Raw genomic sequence first — 18,247 nt, 5'->3', positions numbered from 1 at the left:
TTGGCCATCTGTTTGGGGATGATAAGCTAATGAAAACTCAAGCTTAGTACCCATATTATCAAATAAAGTCCTCCAAAATAGGCTCGTAGTCCTGGGATCTCTATCTCCAACAATGAATTTAGGCATACCATGATGCTTGAAAATATTAGCAAGAAAAAGCTTTACCATATGATCAGCTTTGATGGTTTTCTTGACGGGCAAGAAATGAGCTTGCTTGCTAAACCTGTCCACAATGGTCCAAATAGCATCATTTCCATGCTGGGATCCAGGCAAGTCCATAATAAAATCCATAGTAATGCTTTCCCAAGGTTGCGAGGGAATAGGCAATGGCTGATATCTGTCGGCACAAAACTGGCACGACGTAAAACATAAAAACCTGGTCTTCCTATGGAGTGACAGTCCCATAGGTAAGACACAGTTCCAGGCACGAGTCTCCCTATGGTGTGACAATCCCATAGGCAAAACACGGCACGAATACTCGCTCTTCCATGGTGTGACAATCCCATGGGTCGAACACAGTCCAGGTCATACACGGGTGGCACCAGTCTGGCTCCCGTCCATGTCAGCAAAATACTGGCCTCTTCACATGAGACACCGGCTTGGCCTCAAGTGAACGAGACTCAAAATCTGGAGATGGACCAAATGGTTGGCCAATTGGTGACATGAGACAGTTGGGGTTTATTGGGATGCAGTATCTGATGGCTTGTTCGCTTTAGACCCGCATAGCCCTTTGGACGAGATCACGAGAGGATTGGCAGGTGTTCTACATGCATCCGCCTCATATGCGTTTCCCTGCACTATGATCCCTTCCACCCACCCCCGCAGCACTGCCCCACAGAACAGTTGGTATGATGATGAGTGTCGTGAGACACGAGCACAGCTACAGCGTAAGATTGCCATTGGGTCTCACACGCATAGACAGGCCAGGATGATCTGTCGGTGCCTTGTGTGGAGGAAGAAACTCGCCTATCTGGCTAAGCTAGAGGAGGAGATCTACCAACTCTTCCTAGGGAAGGACAGCAAGAGGGCATGGAAGATGTTTCAGGAGAGACACCTGGTACTCCGATTACTGCACCTGAGGCATGGCATACTTATGCTAGAGAGCTATATGATGCACCAAGACAGCCCCCCACCCCCCCTCCACTCGGAGCTAGACCGGCTAGCAGCACCTTTTTTACAGGGACATTCTTTCCAGCACATTGTGCATGGTGGAATAGCGTTAGGCATAATCTTCATGTATTTTGCATGTATGAATAGGGAGAATGTCCCTAGGGCCAATCTACCATCCATGGTGTGCTTTAGAATGGCCCTAGGGCCATTCTAACATCCACAATGTTCTTTAGAATGGCGATTGTTCCATTCATACACATATAAATACTATATCACATTAAATTACATCCATACATATGTATATACATACATAAACATATAAATATTATATCACATTAAAAATAATAAATACATCCATGCATACATATATAATTATTATAAGTATCTAGAGCCTACCGTTTGGTACCTTTTTGATCACCCAAGGGCCCAAATTAATCCTTGGTTATATATTCATTATTTTATGGTTTTCAACTCTAGGCACACATTTATATCTAATTGAGATGGTAAGGTTGATTTGTGGAAAGCATGAGGTTGTGGCCCGTGGGTTCAATACCCATCTGCAACATCAAGGGGTATCTAGATGCGACAGACAAGTTACAAAATGGAAAGGCACAGGATCATGATGGGCTAGTTGGACAGCACTTCTCATATGCACGAGACACTTTGGCTCCGCTCATCGTACATGTGTTTAATTGTGCCATTTGTGAGGGTTTCCTGACAAGCTGGACAGAGCATATCATTGTACCACTCTTTAAGAGTGGGGACCCCATGGTACCAGGCAACTACAAGACGATCATGATCGGTCATTACTTGGCCAAATTATATGGCTCTATATTGGAGTCGGAGCTGAGCCGATGGGCAGAGAGGCATGGTCATCGAGCACATGGACAGGCTAGCTTCAAGAGAGGATTTATTACCTTGGATCACATACTGACACTTCGGGCACTTATTGAAGAGGGCAGGGCACAAAAGAGAAGGATATTACTGCTGCTTTTTTGTGGACTTCCACAAAGCCTTTGATACCGTACCACGTGCCAGGTGAAACCGGCCTCTGATAGAAACCAGAGTGCGGTAGACTAGCAGTCACCCGTCCACTTGTAGTCTAGATGAGAAAACAAAACAGATTGGAGCTAGAGTGCCCAAATCTAAAAACAAGGCGACACCTGTTGGCCCCAAAGCTTGGCGCCCCTTGCGGTATTTCTTTATTCAATTATAATAATATGAATGGCTGAGTACAACCCAAAAATCAGCCAAGAGATTACACCTGTATGTTCAATCTGACAGCCCACAATACCTCTTAGCACAGAGGATCTATGCACACAGATCTGTGTTCCACAATAACACACTGTGTCTCCCTCTGATCAGCCAAGACCACTAAGCAGGGCAGCCATGAGCATACATCTGGCATAACTCAAGTGCATGATACATCATCTCAGCTCATACATACATATGCTGTCCAAACTCTGTCTCAACCCTTGTCAATCTGCCATACCCCTCCTCTCACAAGGGGCCAGATAACTCATATCCGCAACAGACATCAAGCAGTAGAAAGAGATATAGATGAACAGAAACGGAGCTTACCAAATTCAGCTCGTGAAACAGCACTGGAGGAAGCAACGGTACCAATCTGTACTTGCAGGCACTTGTATCAACAACCCTGCTTCACATTTGTGCATGTACTTGTCTGTACCCTCCTCCTTGTGTTCACCTCTACGCTGACTTTGAATGTACAGATCTGAAAAACAGCCCCGTACCCGTCTGTACTTCCTCGGGATACGTGCCAGGAGTTGTACTTGCACACGCAGCCTGCTGTCCACACTTGTACTCGCCTGAATCTGCGTAATCAGGCCTGTCCAGCAACCTGTCCAATGCCGCCTGCTGCTGTACTTGCTGTACCTGACTGTCCGTACTCTGTACGGCAGTCGTACAGTGTTGTACTGCTGTTGTACCTGTCTGCACAGTCTGTACAGAGCCTGTGCGCAGCCAGTCCAGCAGGAGAGAAGACCTGCAGCAGCTCCTGAGTGTAGCGTGGACCAAGAAAGAGCCTGCAGCCTGTCCGTACAAGGCTGTACGGCTGGTTTGCACAGAGAAAACAGCAGCAAACAGTCTCCAGCAGCCGCCTTCTTCCTTCTCAGCTTTTCCACGCTAGAGTACATGCGCATGAAGGCTCCTCCACGACTCCTTTCCCAAAAGCTAGAGAGAGGGGGAGGAGAGAGAAGCACTCACTAGAGTGGCCTCCTCCCCAAAATAATCCCTGGGGCCCAAACAAGGCCTAGGGGCAAACTTTAATAAACATTAAAGTTTAATGTTCTAGTTCCCCCCTTCACACCTAAGGATGTCCACACATCTTAAACTCTGTCCGGGCACCCTCCATCTGAATCATAAAATATTCTGACTCTGCAACCACCATGCCCACACTTGTACTGTTCCATTTTCACAGGGCCATAACACCAAGCTTATGCACAGATTGCATGACATTGAAATACCCGAGGATATGCAATGGGGGATATATGCTTTGTATGAGTCTGTGTGACAGGCAGAGTCCGAGCTCCAGGCGGACTATCTGATAGGGTGACCAGCGCGATAGGGGTGAATCAGGGATGCCCGCTATCGCCCACCCTCTTTGGATTGTACATTGATGCAGTCTCTGATTATGTAGACAGATTGGGAGGCCCAGGGGCATGCCTGGCAGGGGTGTTGATACCCATCTTGTTATATGCTGATGATATTGTTCTAATCTCAGACTCTCCAGAGGGACTACAGAGACACCTGGATGCATTACAGGCTTTCTGTGTGGATAGAGATCTGACAGTGAACCTTGGGAAAACCAAGGTTATGGTATTTAACACCACACAAGCATGGGTGACGAGATCATAGCCTCAGTTCACTTTCCGAGGGGAGCCGGTAGAGAACGTCAGGTCATATGTCTACTTGGGAGTTACTTTCACAGGACCGCGTTTCTCCCTGAAGGAGGCAGCAGCAGCTAGATTAGCTCGAGGACATGCAGCCTTGGGGGCACTTGAGAGGCAGTGTGCACACATACAGTTTAGGAGCCACGCACCAAATTGTGGCTATTTGATACGCTTGTCACACCGACCCTCCTGTACGGAGCTCCAATTTGGGGGCCCAGTATACATCACAAATCTCAGAGAGGGACAGATGAGGGATGGAGGCAAATGGAGAGACCACTGATTATGATGATTGCCCACATGATTCAGAGCAAATCATCAGTACCACATGAGATTGTTCAGGCTGAGCTGGGTGCCCCACCAGTAGTAACCGAGGCCCTATTCCAGGCAGTTACCTTCTTACAGCGGCTATGGGAGCTCCCTCAGCAGAGGTACTCCCGTTTGGCATTGACCTCATCCATACAGTTGGCAGAGAATGGAGATACTCATTGTTGGTACGCTCAGATGAGATCATGGTTTGACCTACATGGTTTGCGGATATGTACCTAGACAGAGGACCCTGACAGATTTCTTCGGCACCAGCACCAGCAACCCAGCCCACACACCTCCTGATACCTCCTCCATTGGGCCATCAGGGCACCGACCACGCTCCCAGGGAGTCACCACCGATAGAGCAGTTGTCTTATGTCATGCTCATTGGCCACGCCCACCAAGATCCCGACCACAGCATCCTCACCATCGCCAGATCAGAGCCATTATTGCTCGGCATAGGAGGCGCCTACCTCGCTTCTACGACCTCTCCATTCTAGACAGCCCCATGGCGAAGATACTTGATCTAAGGAGAGGCCAACACTTCAACTAATCAGCATACATGGATCTACCTGAAATACATTTTTCAGTATTTTCCAGTATTTTCTACTCAATATCATCTCGGAGTCTTACAGTTCTGTTCTTATAACTGTAGGACAATCAGTTTATTGTACTGTTTAGTCTCATTTAGTTTCTCTTTGATGAGACACCAACTTCAGATGTACTCTCAGTTTTGGTCTCATAGGCCACTATGGCCTCTTAGAGACGTTAATATATCATTTCATTTCATTTCTCGGAGAAGGACTGTACTATTCTTGGATGAGGACACCAAATGGCTCATTGGATTGATCACAGTGTACATGCATACATGGGTCATGCTTCTTTCGGTAGCTAGTCCTTTTTTTCTTTCATGTTTTGTTGCCATTAAATCACCCACAGATCACATGCATTACTTTTGGTCTCACAGACCCTTTGGGTCTTTCATACATGTAAAAAAATCTCTCTTCTTTCTCTCCACACACACAGGTGTAAGTACGAGTGCGAGCATGCCTGCTTGCAAGAAAAGTCATGCAAAGTAGTTCTAAGCCTCGAGATAAAATCACTTACAGCTATAATTTCATGGAATCCCCCAGATATAAGATAAACAACCCTGCCTTTTGATCGAAGCTTTCTGATAAGCTCTTCGATTCCGGGCGTAATCCTACACATAAAATTTTCCTCAACAAAAACAGTTGCAGCTTGAGCCAGCTTTTCCAAGCCAGTGCTTTAAGCATGGTAGAAAGTATAAGAAAAATGAAAAAACAGAATAAACCTGTCCCAAAAGGTTTGGATACTTACTTCGGAGGATTGCTGGCCAAAAAATTCTCCACATCCTTGAATGAAGGCTTAAACAAGGATAGTCTGGCCGCAAGTGCCTCTTCAAAGGGAACGGACCCACTCATGGCCCTACCTTGGGATTAAAAATAACTTCTCTAAGTTAACTTCTTCAAGGCATGCACACAAACACACCACTTTCTCGTGAGTACAAATCTGCAGTTACATATCAATGGGGATGGTGTAAGATGGAAAACCTGGAAGTCCAAGCAGATACAGCTTCACCTGCACCACAAAATTCTCCAAGGGCATCAAGGCCCTCATCCATGCAAACTGTGCTATCGACGTCGAAACATACAGCCTCAGCATTTTTCCAAATTTCTATGATATCTGCAACCAAACAAGTATGTGTCCTTGTAAAGCACTGCCAAGTTTCTTGTCTCAAATCTGCTAGAACAGTACACCTCTTTCTCTTGTATCAGTGGCACTTACAGGGCTGTTCTTTCTTCTCTCAATTCTAGTTGGGTTTTTTTGTAAACAGCAGGGCAACTATAACACGGAAATCTTATCAATCATGAAAACTGAAAATACACATAAGCATGCCAGATAAAGGAAAGATGACAACTTTGCACAGAACACCACACTAGGGACTAGAAGATGGGCTCCCCCCTCCCTTTATGGTTAGATTACCAAAAAAGAGTCTACTTCCAAATACAACTTCACAAGTGCCCAAGAATTCTCCACTGGCTAGCACCTATCTCTTCCAGTACAGTACGATAGCAAAAGAAAAACATATGCTGAATTCGATGTCGCTCCTCAGCACAAGAGAGCATTCCCGGCATCAACCACATGCAGGACAACTATGGACAGCCCATAGCACTCCCACATCAGCCCATAGCACTCCCACATCAGCCCGGGACAACCCTGCATCATCACCTTCCTCCTGTATGGCTCACAGAACAAGTCGACCAGCCTTGAGGGGCTGTTTACAGCAGTCGACCAGCTCTCAGTAGCCGCAGAAGAAAGCGACCAGCAGCAGTACACCAGCCTAAAGGTCTCCAATCAGTCGAGAATCTGTCCATATAAATCGACCAGCTTTTCTCCCCTGTTTCATGACCTGACCAGCTGCTTTTCAGGGCTGTAAAACAGTCGGCCAGCAGTAGGGAAGCATCCAATAGGAGTCAGTCGACTTCTCCCCTACATCTGGTGGGTATCAGTCGTGGTAGATGGCTATAACAACCTATAGAACCAGTCGACCTGCTCCCATGCACAAAAAAGCATGCACCTACAGTAAATCTAGAGTTCCACTTGGGCACCACGTGTATTAAATAAGTCTTGTCTAGTGTGTACAACTTATAAGTTGTCCGGTCACTTATAAGTGTGTCAAATCCCCACGGATCTCCTCGTAGAGCGCTCCTGAAACACGACTCGAAACTTGCACAACAAAGCCAAACAACGTGAAGGGGGTGCAAGCCTGACTCACCACCCAACCATGACAGCCGTGGGCAAAACCCACAAGTCTTGGCTGTCCCCACCGAGCCACGAGCTGAGCTAACTAGCAAGATGCACCGACCAATCTCTACCCCGTGACGTCCCATACCACCACACGGAGCTACCCTCACAGGCCTCGAGACTGCTATTGGCCTCAGCTGCATGAAGCAGGTGCACGTCTGCACTAGATCCAGGCTCCTAACCGTAAAGCTCTCGCAAAGACTCCCAAGACTCTATGAACAACTAACCAACCTTGGCCACCCTTTTATGGGCTCTTGGCCGGTCACCGGGCGTCCACACTTAGGCGCTTGCCCATCCATACTTGGGTGCCCGCCCGTCAGTCTATCCCTCACCAATCAGCTTGCCTAGTTTTAAGCTTCCCCAAGCCTCGAAGCTAGTCTTGTGTGGGTGTTGCACACGGTAAGTACACTCTGTGCACACATGACATACTCCCCTTCCTCTAAGAGCTCACTCTTGAGCTCAGTTAAAACCCAAGGTAGTCCCTCTGAAGGGTAGTCAATGTCTCCCATGTAGCGTCCTCCTCAACACGATCCTTCCACTTGATCTTGTATTCCGTGAGTAGCGTATTCCGTAATCGTCTTCCACGAAATCCAAGAATCTTTTCCGGTTCGTGTGGCACAAATGTCATATCCTCCACATCTATGATTTCTTGAGGAGTAACTAACCCGTCTGTTCCACCCAGTACTTCCTTAAGTCTACTGACATGAAATAGGGAATGAACTTTCACATGAGAAGACAAGTCCAATTCATATGAAACTGAACCAATTCGACGTATAACCCAAAATGGTCCGCAATATCTAGGAGATAATTTCAGAAATCGACCCATCCTTAGTAAAGTCTCGAGATCTTTCGGAACTCACAAATACATCATCGTTCCTTCACAAAATCTATCTCTGTCTTGAGCACTTCTAATAGATTCCTTCGCAACTTGTAACATTTCTTATATATCTTGCAAAACAGTACGCGCTACATCATGCTGAAGTCCTGAAAATCCCATGGTAACATGTGATCTAGGTTGAAATCCGTACATAAGCATAAAAGTACAATTATACTTGTATGCTTAGTACTATTATACGCAAATTCTAACATAGGAAGATAATCCTCCCATGAACCTTGTCTTTTGGAGACATGCACACGAAGCATGTCCTCTAAATTCTGATTCACCCTTTCAGTTTGGCCATCAGATTGAGGATGATTTAAGGAACTCAGATTCAAAGTTGTTTCCTACTTCTCAAAAACAAGCCGCCAAAAGTCACTTGTAAAGTCCCTATCACTGACTATGTCCTACGGTAAACCGTACAGTCTAAACAATTGCTCGATAAACTACCTTGCTAATTGCGTAGCTGTAACAGTCTTCCGAGTAGGCAAAAATCTAGCCATTTTTTGTCAAGCGGTCCACCACAACCCAAATAGAATGATGGCCTTGATGTGTTCTTAGCGATCCGGTAATAAAGTCCATGGAAATACTTTCCCATTTATTACCTGGGATTTGCAAAGGATACAACATCCCAACCTGTCTAAAGCGTTCAACTTTATTTGCTTGACAAACCGAACACTTCAGGACATAATCTCGTGACACTCATTAAGAATCTTGGACCTAATGTGTCCAGGACCTGTGGTACCAAATTTTGTCATTAGGGAACAGTAAACCATTCCGACTCATCCACTGGCTTCCCAGGCTGCTCAGTCACTGAGTCTTGGTAAATCAATGAGCTCCCGTCCTGGACCCTCTGCCAATATGGACCAAAATAACTATTAGTCTTGCTGTAAAGCCCTCTCAATGACTGAAATAAGTTGGTGGAAATCTCGGTGAGCGACAAAGTATTCACCTCTCTGGTCCGACTAAGCTCATCTGCTACACTATTCATGGACTCCTTTCAATAGCGTATTTCAAAATCAAAATCTTGCATTAACTCTGCCGATCTAGCTTTTCGTCCTCTCAAATCATCCGCATCACACACATACTTAATTGAATGATGATCAGTCAATACCACAAACTTAGAGCCATATAAATAATGCCTCCAAACCCTGAGAGCGTAAATGACAGCATAAAGCTCCTTCTCAAGGGTTGGCCAACGAGATTGAGTGTCGTCCAGCTTTCGACCAAGGTCACCGCAAAACTTTTCACTACTGAAACGATTTATTTTGGAACAAAACGTTTCAACACCAGGTAGATGGACAAAGGACCGAAACGATCATATACATAAAATGTGAAGGTCCTAGCCAATAGTTATAAGATGATATTAGCATATTTATCATCAGTAAACAAAGAAGACATACAAAAGAGAACAGAAAAGAATAAATAGGATGAAAGAAGGAAAGAGAAAGAATTATAAAAGATAAAAAGTACACAAAATCACAACCTTTTTTTCCCCATGAAACGATAGGATTTCAATGTGCACATGAAACGTTTCAACACCGAAACGTGAAATGAGTTTCAAAGCCACTGAAACGAGTTTCATAGTAACCATGCTTTCGACTCTCGAAAGCAACAGGTCTACCATCTTGGAATAGAGCAACCCCGATCGCATAGTCACTCGCATCAGTCTCAAGAACATAAGGCCGACTAGGATCGGGTAGTGCTAAGATAGGGGCTTCCTTGACTTTATCTTTCAAAAGTTTGAAGGCTATATCCAAATCGTTATTCCAAGGGATAGGCTGATTGGACTTACATTCACAACCTTTCAACAAGTCGGTCTCGGTAGTGTGAGCTGAGAGTACTCTTGCACAGATTTCGGAAGAAAGACAACAAAACCGAGAAAAGAACGAAGTGGTCTCACTGTCTGCAGTATCGACCAGGCCAAAACCTTATGAACTCGGTCATAGTCAATGCTCAACCCGTCTCTTGTGATCTTGTGTCCCAAGAAAATGATCTCCGTCATAAAAAACTCACATTTACGTAACTTAGCATACAGTCGATTCTGTCTTAAAATAGTCAAAACAATCATGAGGTGTCTAACATGATCCTCAAGAGTACATGTCACCAGCCTGGACATTTCCCAGTCTGAAAGGGGTCTAGTGGACTCCAGGATGTTCAAATATTTGAAAAGTACAAACTTTGGGATTGGGAGATTATCCTAGAATACAAAGGACCACACTCCTAAAATTTAGGAGAGTTGCTATTTTTGGCCCGACTCTGATAGAAATTCTGTTCGCGTCATTACATCTGGAATTGAGCACATACCAAGAGTTGGCAAAGTGCCTATGACAGAATGTCTATCAGTTGGGATATTTTAGAGAGAAAGTTTATGGAAGGACCCATCTCTTAGATTGGGACATGTGGCAAGGAGGTGGACCAAAGTGAGACAAGTGGCCTGACATTTGTTAGAAAGTGGATCAAAGTGAGACAAGTGGCCTCACACTTGTCACTTCAGCTATTGTGTGGCTCTCCACTTGTCATCGTAGCCTTCTCTTGCCATTTTAGCTCATGGGAGGCCCAAATCTATAAATTGGAGCCCTCTCTCTTCATTAATGGAGGCTCTCTCGCTGCACACTAGCCTCTACCACCGTTACAGGCTGCCCTAATGATGACTACTCTCTTTCTCTCTCTCTTGAAGGCTGCCCATGAAGAATACCGGCTGTTGGGGACTGTTTTGGATGCTTCCATCGCGAAGAAATACTGAAGGCAAGGGTATTTCATCATTTATTATGATTTCTAGCCATTGTACTTGTTGCACCAGCATTTGTACTTGCTGTACCTGTTGTACCAACCACCGTACCGACTGTACCAACCACTGTACTAGCTGTACCAACTTCTGTACTTGTTGTACCAACCCTTGTACTGGCTGTACCAGCTTTTGTACTTGCTGTACCTACTGAACCAACCACCATACCGGTTGTACGGTGTACCAACCACCGTACCTACGTACCAGCCATTGTACCGACTGTACCGGCTGAATGGAGAGTTGTACTTGCTGTACCCTTTCTGTTGCATGAAGACCCGTGGTTTTTGGGGAAGAATCAATACCCACACGGAGGTATATGGATTATATTGTTGGCTCGGCATGTCTACAGCCTATGTTCCGGCTTGGTTGCCTCGTGTTGGGCTGTGTTATGGCATTTGTATATGGATAATCCGGCATCTCCCGTGGGGAGAGGCCCTCAAAGCTTGTACATGATATTATTCTCCTTGGGTAATAAAATACTCCAAGGGGGAGGGGGGGTTCGGCCCATTCCGGCCTCTATGCGGTGTCACACCTGCAAGCTCCATTTTCACCATTTGTGGATGTTTTGTCCAGCTTTATGTTTTATGCAAAGTGATGATGGATATGTGTTAAGGCTGTGGCCATGTTTAAATGTTTTAATATGCATTGATGGTATCAACAAGTGTGTCAAAGGCCCTAGTCCCCCGGGCACCCGCCGCTAGTTACATTGGTATCAGAGCATAGGCTTTCTTGGAAGCGGAGGCTTCCTTCTATCAATAAGGAAGAGAAAAGATCTCAAGTGGGGACCACACTTACCATCATTGCTGTTAAGCATGGCCAGCCGCTTCATAGCTTATGAAGCAAGAGCATGGGCAGTAGACAGCTTGTTGATCTAAGGATTTATGAATTCACAAAATTTATCTTGGAAGTACGGAGTTGGCTTTATGTGCACACATTTAGCACTCTTTCCATATGGATATTGTGGATTATATTATCAAGCTTACAAGCAAGCTATATGACGGAGATATATCTCGGAATATCTTAAGGATATGGTGAGGAGATATTTCTTTTGGCTTCATGACCAACCTGGCAAAGAACAGCTAAGTATACTTTGAGTTTGCAAAGTTGGCTTCATGACCAACCTGGCAAAGAACAGCTAAGTATACTTCGAGTTTGCAAAGTTGGTGCTTTTGCTATTTACTATGAAGTGTTTTTGATGTTCACTAACCCTTGTATAGCTATGCAAGGAGAAAGGTGTTGTTGTTTGCCTTGAGATGGTTTCAGGAAAACATTGTTTATGGCTCCCTTTAATGGGATGAATTCTTTTCATGGCTCCCTTTATTGGGATGAAATATATCTATGGAGATTTCTTTCTTCGACGAGATTTATATAGATATTGGGCTTCACAAGCAATTTCTATGGACGAATCTGTCCGAGTTTATAGAGAAGAAATCTTTGGTTATCTCATGGATATGATGCTTTTATGGATAAAGTCCACCTCTACTCCAAGGTGTGTGGTTAGCACGGAGTATGTGGTAAGAGTTATGGTATACAAGGATTATGGTATACAGGTCTATGGATTCCTCGACTTCTTTTCTAGGAATTTGGATCTCTCAGGTTTAGGGATTATGTTTATGGCTTCCTTTTACTGGGATGGATTATTCTTTTTGGCTCCCTTTGTTTGGGATGCATTGGACTTATGGAACTCATGGTTCACTTACCTTGTGTAGTGTTCTCTTGTCCTACGTGCTCTCTTGAAGATTGTTTCTACCATGTGAGGATGGAACAATAGAGAGCAGATGGAAGGGAACATGGGCACTTCAAAGGGTAGTGACAAGCACAACATACCCTGTGTAGTGTTCTCTTGTCCTACGTGCTCTCTTGAAGATTGTTTCTACCATGTGTGGGTGGAACAATAGAGAGCAGATGGAAGGGAACATGGACACTTGAGAGGGTAGTGTGAGTTGGTGGCCGAAATGCCTACAAACTATTGGTGGCCGAAATGCCTATAAACTATGTGTAGCAGAAATGCTTATGGAACACCAGGTTATCTATGCCTACGAGTGATTGTTTTATCTTGTTACTTGAGCCCACCTCTCATCCAAGGTGTGTGGTCAGAGTACCAACACGGAGTGCAAGTGGTAAAGTGGACATGACGGACTTATGTCTATGCCAAGGGTCATGTGGACCGATGTCTTGTTGGCAGGAGACTTATTTTGTCTCACCCATTTACTTGGGACATGGATTATGATATCTGGACTTATGGGACTGTTTTGTCTCGCCCATTTACTTGGGACATGGATTATGATATCTGGACTTATGGGACTGATTTGTCTCGTCCATTTATCTTGGGACATGATTATGATATCTGGACTTATGGGACTGTTTTTGTCTCGCCCATTTATCTTGGGACATGATTTTGATATTGGTATTATGGAGACTTATTTAGTCTCGCCCATTTCTTTGGGACATGGATTCTTCAGTTATATTGGATTTTTGAGACTGTCTCGTCTCGCCCAATCGATGGGACATGATTATATCTTGAATATATGGCTTGAAGCTTAAAGTTGCGGACAACTTTTAAGAAGCTGGGGAGGATGTCACCAGCCTCGACATTTCCCAGTCTGAAAGGGGTCTGATGGACTCCAGGATGTTTAAATATTTGGAAAGTACAAGCTTTGGGAATGGGGGATTATCCCAGAATACAAAGGACCACACTCCTAAAATTTAGGAGAGTTGCTATTTTTGGCCCAACTCCGATGGAAATTCTGTTCGCGTCATTACATCTGGAATTGAGCAGATACCAAGAGTTGGCAAAGTGCCTATGACAGAATGTCTACCAGTTGGGATATTTTAGAGATAAAGTTTATGGAAGGACCCATCTCTTAGATTGGGACATGTGGCAAGGAGGTGGACCAAAGTGAGACAAGTGGCGTGACATTTGTTAGAAAGTGGATCAAAGTGAGACAAGTGGCCTCACACTTGTCGCTTCAGCTATTGTGTGGCTCTCCACTTGTCATCGTAGCCTTCTCTTGCCATTTTAGCTCATGGGAGGCCCAAATCTATAAATTGGAGCCCTCTCTCTTCATTAATGGAGGCTCTCTTGCTGCACACTAGCCTCTACCACCGTTACAGGCTGCCCTAATGATGGCTACTCTCTTTCTCTCTCTCTTGAAGGCTGCCCATGAAGAATACCAGCTGTTGGGGACTGTTTTGGAGGCTTCCATCGTGAAGAAATACTGGAGGCAAGGGTATTTAATCATTTATTATGATTTCTAGCCATTGTACTTGTTGCACCAGCATTTGTACTTGTTGTACCTGCTGTACCAGCCATCGTACCAACTGTACTAGCCAATGTACCAACCACCGTACCGGCTGTACCAACCCTTGTACTGACTGTACGAGCTTCTATACTTGCTGTACCTGCTGTACCAACCAACCGTACCGGCTATACCAACCACCGTACCTGCTGTACCAGCCATTATACCTACTGTACCGGCTGAATGGAGAATTGTACTTGCTGTACCCTTTCTATTGCATGAAGACCCGTGGTTTTTGGGGAAGAATCAGTACCCACACGGAGGTATATGGATTATATTGTTGGCTCGGCATGTCTACAGCCTATGTTCCGGCTTGGTTGCCTCGTGTTGGGCTGTGTTATGGCATTTGTATATGGATACTCCAGCATCTCCCGTGGGGAGAGTAAGGCCCTCAAAGCTTGTACATGATATTATTCTCCTTGGGTAATAAAATACTCCAAGGGGGGAGGGGGGTCCAGCCCATTCCGGCCTCTATGCGGTGTCACACGTGCAAGCTCCATTTTCAGCATTTGTGGATGTTTTGTCCAGCTTTATGTTTTATGCAAAGTGATGATGGATGAAACCGGCCTCAGATAGAAACCAGAGTGCGGTAGACTAGCAGTCACCCGTCCACTTGTAGTCTAGATGTGAAAACAAAACAGATTGGAGATAAAGTGCCCAAATCTGAAAACAAGGCGACACCTGTTGGCCCCAAAGCTTGGCGCCCCTTGCGGTATTTCTTTATTCAATTAAAATAATATGAATGGCTGAGTACAACAAAAATCAACCAAGAGTTTACACCTGTATGTCCAATCTGACGGCCCACAAAACCTTCTTAGCACAGAGGATCTATGCACACAGATCTGTGTCTCCAAATAACACACTGTGCCTCCCTCTGATCAGCCAAGACCACTAAGCAGGGCAACCATGGGCATACATCTGGCATATCTCAAGAGCATGATACAACATCTCAGCTCATATATACATATGCTGTCCAAACTCTGTCTCAACCCTTGTCAATCTGCCATACCCCTCCTCTCACAAGGGGCCAGATAACTCATATCTGCAACAGACATCAAGCAGTAGAAAGAGAGATAGATGAACAGAAACGGAGCTTACCAACTTCAGCTCGTGAAACAGCACTGGACGAAGCAACGGTACCAAATTGTACTTGCAGGCACTTGTTTCCACAACCCTGCTTCACACATGTGCACGTACTTGCCTGTACCTTCCTCCTTGTGTTCACCTCTATGCTGTCTTTGAAAGTACAGATCTGAAAAACAGCACTGTACTTGCTTGTACTTGACTGTACTTGCTTGTACTTGAACGGTACGGGCTGTTTCTGCAGAAAACCAGAAGTAGCCGCCTGCTGATTTGCTGCTGGTTGCCTGCGCCGTCTGCTACAGTACTGTCCAGCACCTGTACTTGCCCTAGAACTGGCCGTACAGTGTACCTGTAGAAAGTACAGAGCTGTACTTGCAGTCGTACAGCACTGTACAGCCTGGATTCAACAGTTGCAGGCGCCTGACTCAGTCCCACAGCCCTGCACTTCTCTGTCCACAGCAGTGCCTGCAGTCGCACAGCACTGTACGGCTGTTGTACGGCCTTCTTCAACACACAGCTCACAGAAAAACAGCAGCTACAGCACAGATACAGCAGCCGCCTCCTTCTTCCCTGTGCTTTTCCACACTTGTGTGTCCCTTTTGCTCCACGACTCCCAAAAGGGAAGAGAGAGAGAGAGAGGAGAGAGAAACACTCCAAAAGTGGAGTGGCCCTCCTCCCCAAAATAATCCCTAGGGCCCCAAACTTTAAAAGTTCCCTAGGGCCACTAAGGCCTAGGGGCAACTTTTATAAACATTAAAGTTTAATGTTTCTAGTTCCCCCCTTCACACCTAGGGATGTCCACACATCTTAAACTCTGTCCGGGCACCCCCCATGTGAATCATAAAATATTCTGACTCTGCAACCACCATGCCCACACTTGTACTGTTCCATTTTCACAGGGCCATGACATACCCCCCTCTTGAAAAATGGCAAGCGTCCTCGATTGCATTCTGGTGATGCAACAAAATATCCAAAGTGAAATATACAATATGGCAAGATCAGCGTCCCAATCTCTCTAAGCCATACACATGTATCAACATTCACTGCAAACCAATGGCATAGTAATAGTCCAAGTTGTATACCACTGTGAACCATACATATCCACAAAAATCTCATGTGACTAGTACACATATATCATAGAAGTCCCATAAACACATGTACTGTCAGCCTCAGTACCTTCGGGTGAGATTAAATTTGCACCAAGCGACCTCTAGATGTCATCTGAGCCTGTCTGTATCAGGGTTGCATCCGTACGTACGTACGGATCGATCCGTACCGTACAGAACGTACTGTACGGATCCGTGCGCGTACGGATCGATCCGTACGTTTATTTTTTAAAAAAAACCCCTTTTTGACCTTCAACGTGCGATTTTGGCCTTGTTTTGGAATTTCGCCTGTTTCGCCTACAGTGCTCTGTTTCGCTCCGTCTCTGCACACTGTGCACATTGCAACCAGGTAATTCACACGCTCTCTCGCTCATGGCCTTGGTCCCTCATGATGCATCTCTGTCTCGTACTGTACTCTCTCTCTCTCTCTCTCTCTCTCTCTCTCTCTCTCTCTCTCTCTCTCTCTCTCTCTCTCTCTCTCTCTCTCTCTCTCTCTCCAGTATATTATGAGATACGAGGCCGTTTCCACTGCCTGTTCAGAGAGGTCTTTGGACCACTTTCTAGAGTCATGAGATACCAGGATCAGAGATGCCTTGGATTGTACTTGCTGGAGCTGCGTAGACATAGAGAGGGTCTCCTGAGAGGGAGGGGATCAGAGAGGGAGAGACACCTACAGAGGCAGATTACAGACTTCTTTCGACCAGAGATTGAGCAGTCAGGTCAGCAGGCATTGCAGCTAGCCCCAGAGCACAGCCGCACCAGAGGTACACTGATTGATCGGGCTATAGAGCTGGGGCGGTCCAGGCGCCCCAAGATGAGAGGCCCATCTCGACACCGGCGGAGACTACAACAGAGGATCAGGACCATACTAGCACGGCATGGGAGACGTCCAGTCAGAGTACTCACCATGGAGGATATTGAGGAGATCCGCCAGCGTCCGATGCGGCACATATTATGAGATGGAGGCACCTCCATAGTGTACCCCTCCGTCCCACATGATATTGTATCCCCTCACTATATTCCACTCACCTCCATAGTGTACCCCCCCCCTCACTATATTCACACCCTATAAGGGTTTCTGTTTACCTTCCATTTCCAGTTTCATTTTCTAGGTGCCTGTAGTATCATCTTTATTTTTCATTTTCTGGGTTTTTTTATCCAGACATTGTATCAGATCCACCATGATGTAACTTTTGGTCTCATAGGTCATTATGGCCTTTTGAAGACGTTAATATAACATTTCATTTCATTTCATTTCTCTCTCTCTCTCTCTCTCTCTCTCTCTCTCTCTCTCTCTCTCTCTCTCTCTCTCTGTGTGTGCCAATGTACTACATGATTAATCTCGTCTCTCTCTCACTCCCTCCCGAGTCCGGGGTCCCTCTCCCTCTCTCTCTCTCTCTCTCTTTCCTCCTTTGGAGTATGCTCTACGCTCTCCCTCTCTCTCTCTCTCTCTCTTTCTTCCTTTGGAGTATGTACTCTACTCTAAGCTCTCTCTCTCTCTTTGTTTGTGTCACAGAGCTTCCAGGATCCAATATGCCGAAGCCATGCAACCCCTACTGGCAGGAGCACACGAATGTCATCCGTGTTATTAATACGCCGAGCCAAGCTGGTTCTGGCACGCGTAGATGGCAGTGCAAGTATTTTGCTTGTGGTTCTGACTTGTCGGATTTTGCTTTTCCATTGGCAGATCCGACCCATGTGAAGATGGTGCCAACCTCTACTGAGGGCGACGTGGAGCAGCGTGTCAGAGACGAGCAGGCAGATATTATACGACTCCTTCATAGAGAGTTGGAGAGCATCGATCGTCGTGTCACAAGGTCACGCGCATGGGCTTTGGCGATACCTTTGCGTGAGGAGGCTGCAGATTCAGAGAGCGCTAGACGGAGGAGCATTCGTCGGGGGAAGCTGCCTGTTCGTACGCAGCGGACTCGGGCGAATGA

At 45.7% G+C, this 18,247-nt stretch overlaps 1 protein-coding gene across 4 annotated transcripts in view; it reads right to left on the bottom strand.

Moving 5' to 3' along the window:
- LOC147634911 (phosphoserine phosphatase, chloroplastic-like) overlaps positions 1–18,247 on the bottom strand; it is a 70,909-nt gene that overhangs the window by 37,659 nt on the left and 15,003 nt on the right. For 3 of the 4 annotated variants that reach the window (XM_086804158.1, XM_086804156.1, XM_086804157.1), the window contains exons 2-4: positions 5,900–6,032; positions 5,667–5,774; positions 5,436–5,529 (exon numbers count right to left, since the gene is read on the bottom strand). In XM_086804158.1, the coding sequence (XP_086660284.1) occupies positions 5,436–5,529; positions 5,667–5,774; positions 5,900–6,032 (335 nt within the window). Of the gene's footprint in view, positions 1–5,435; positions 5,530–5,666; positions 5,779–5,899; positions 6,033–18,247 lie in introns of all 4 variants that reach the window. The other variant, XM_086804159.1, reaches the window with a different exon arrangement.

The sequence above is a fragment of the Cibotium barometz genome, chromosome 10 (assembly GCF_041138505.1).
Source record: "Cibotium barometz isolate CiBa-2024 chromosome 10, ASM4113850v1, whole genome shotgun sequence".
NCBI lineage: Eukaryota > Viridiplantae > Streptophyta > Polypodiopsida > Cyatheales > Cibotiaceae > Cibotium > Cibotium barometz.
The sequence above is the reverse complement of the archived record's forward strand: the minus strand, read 5'-3'. Positions and strand labels throughout refer to the sequence as shown.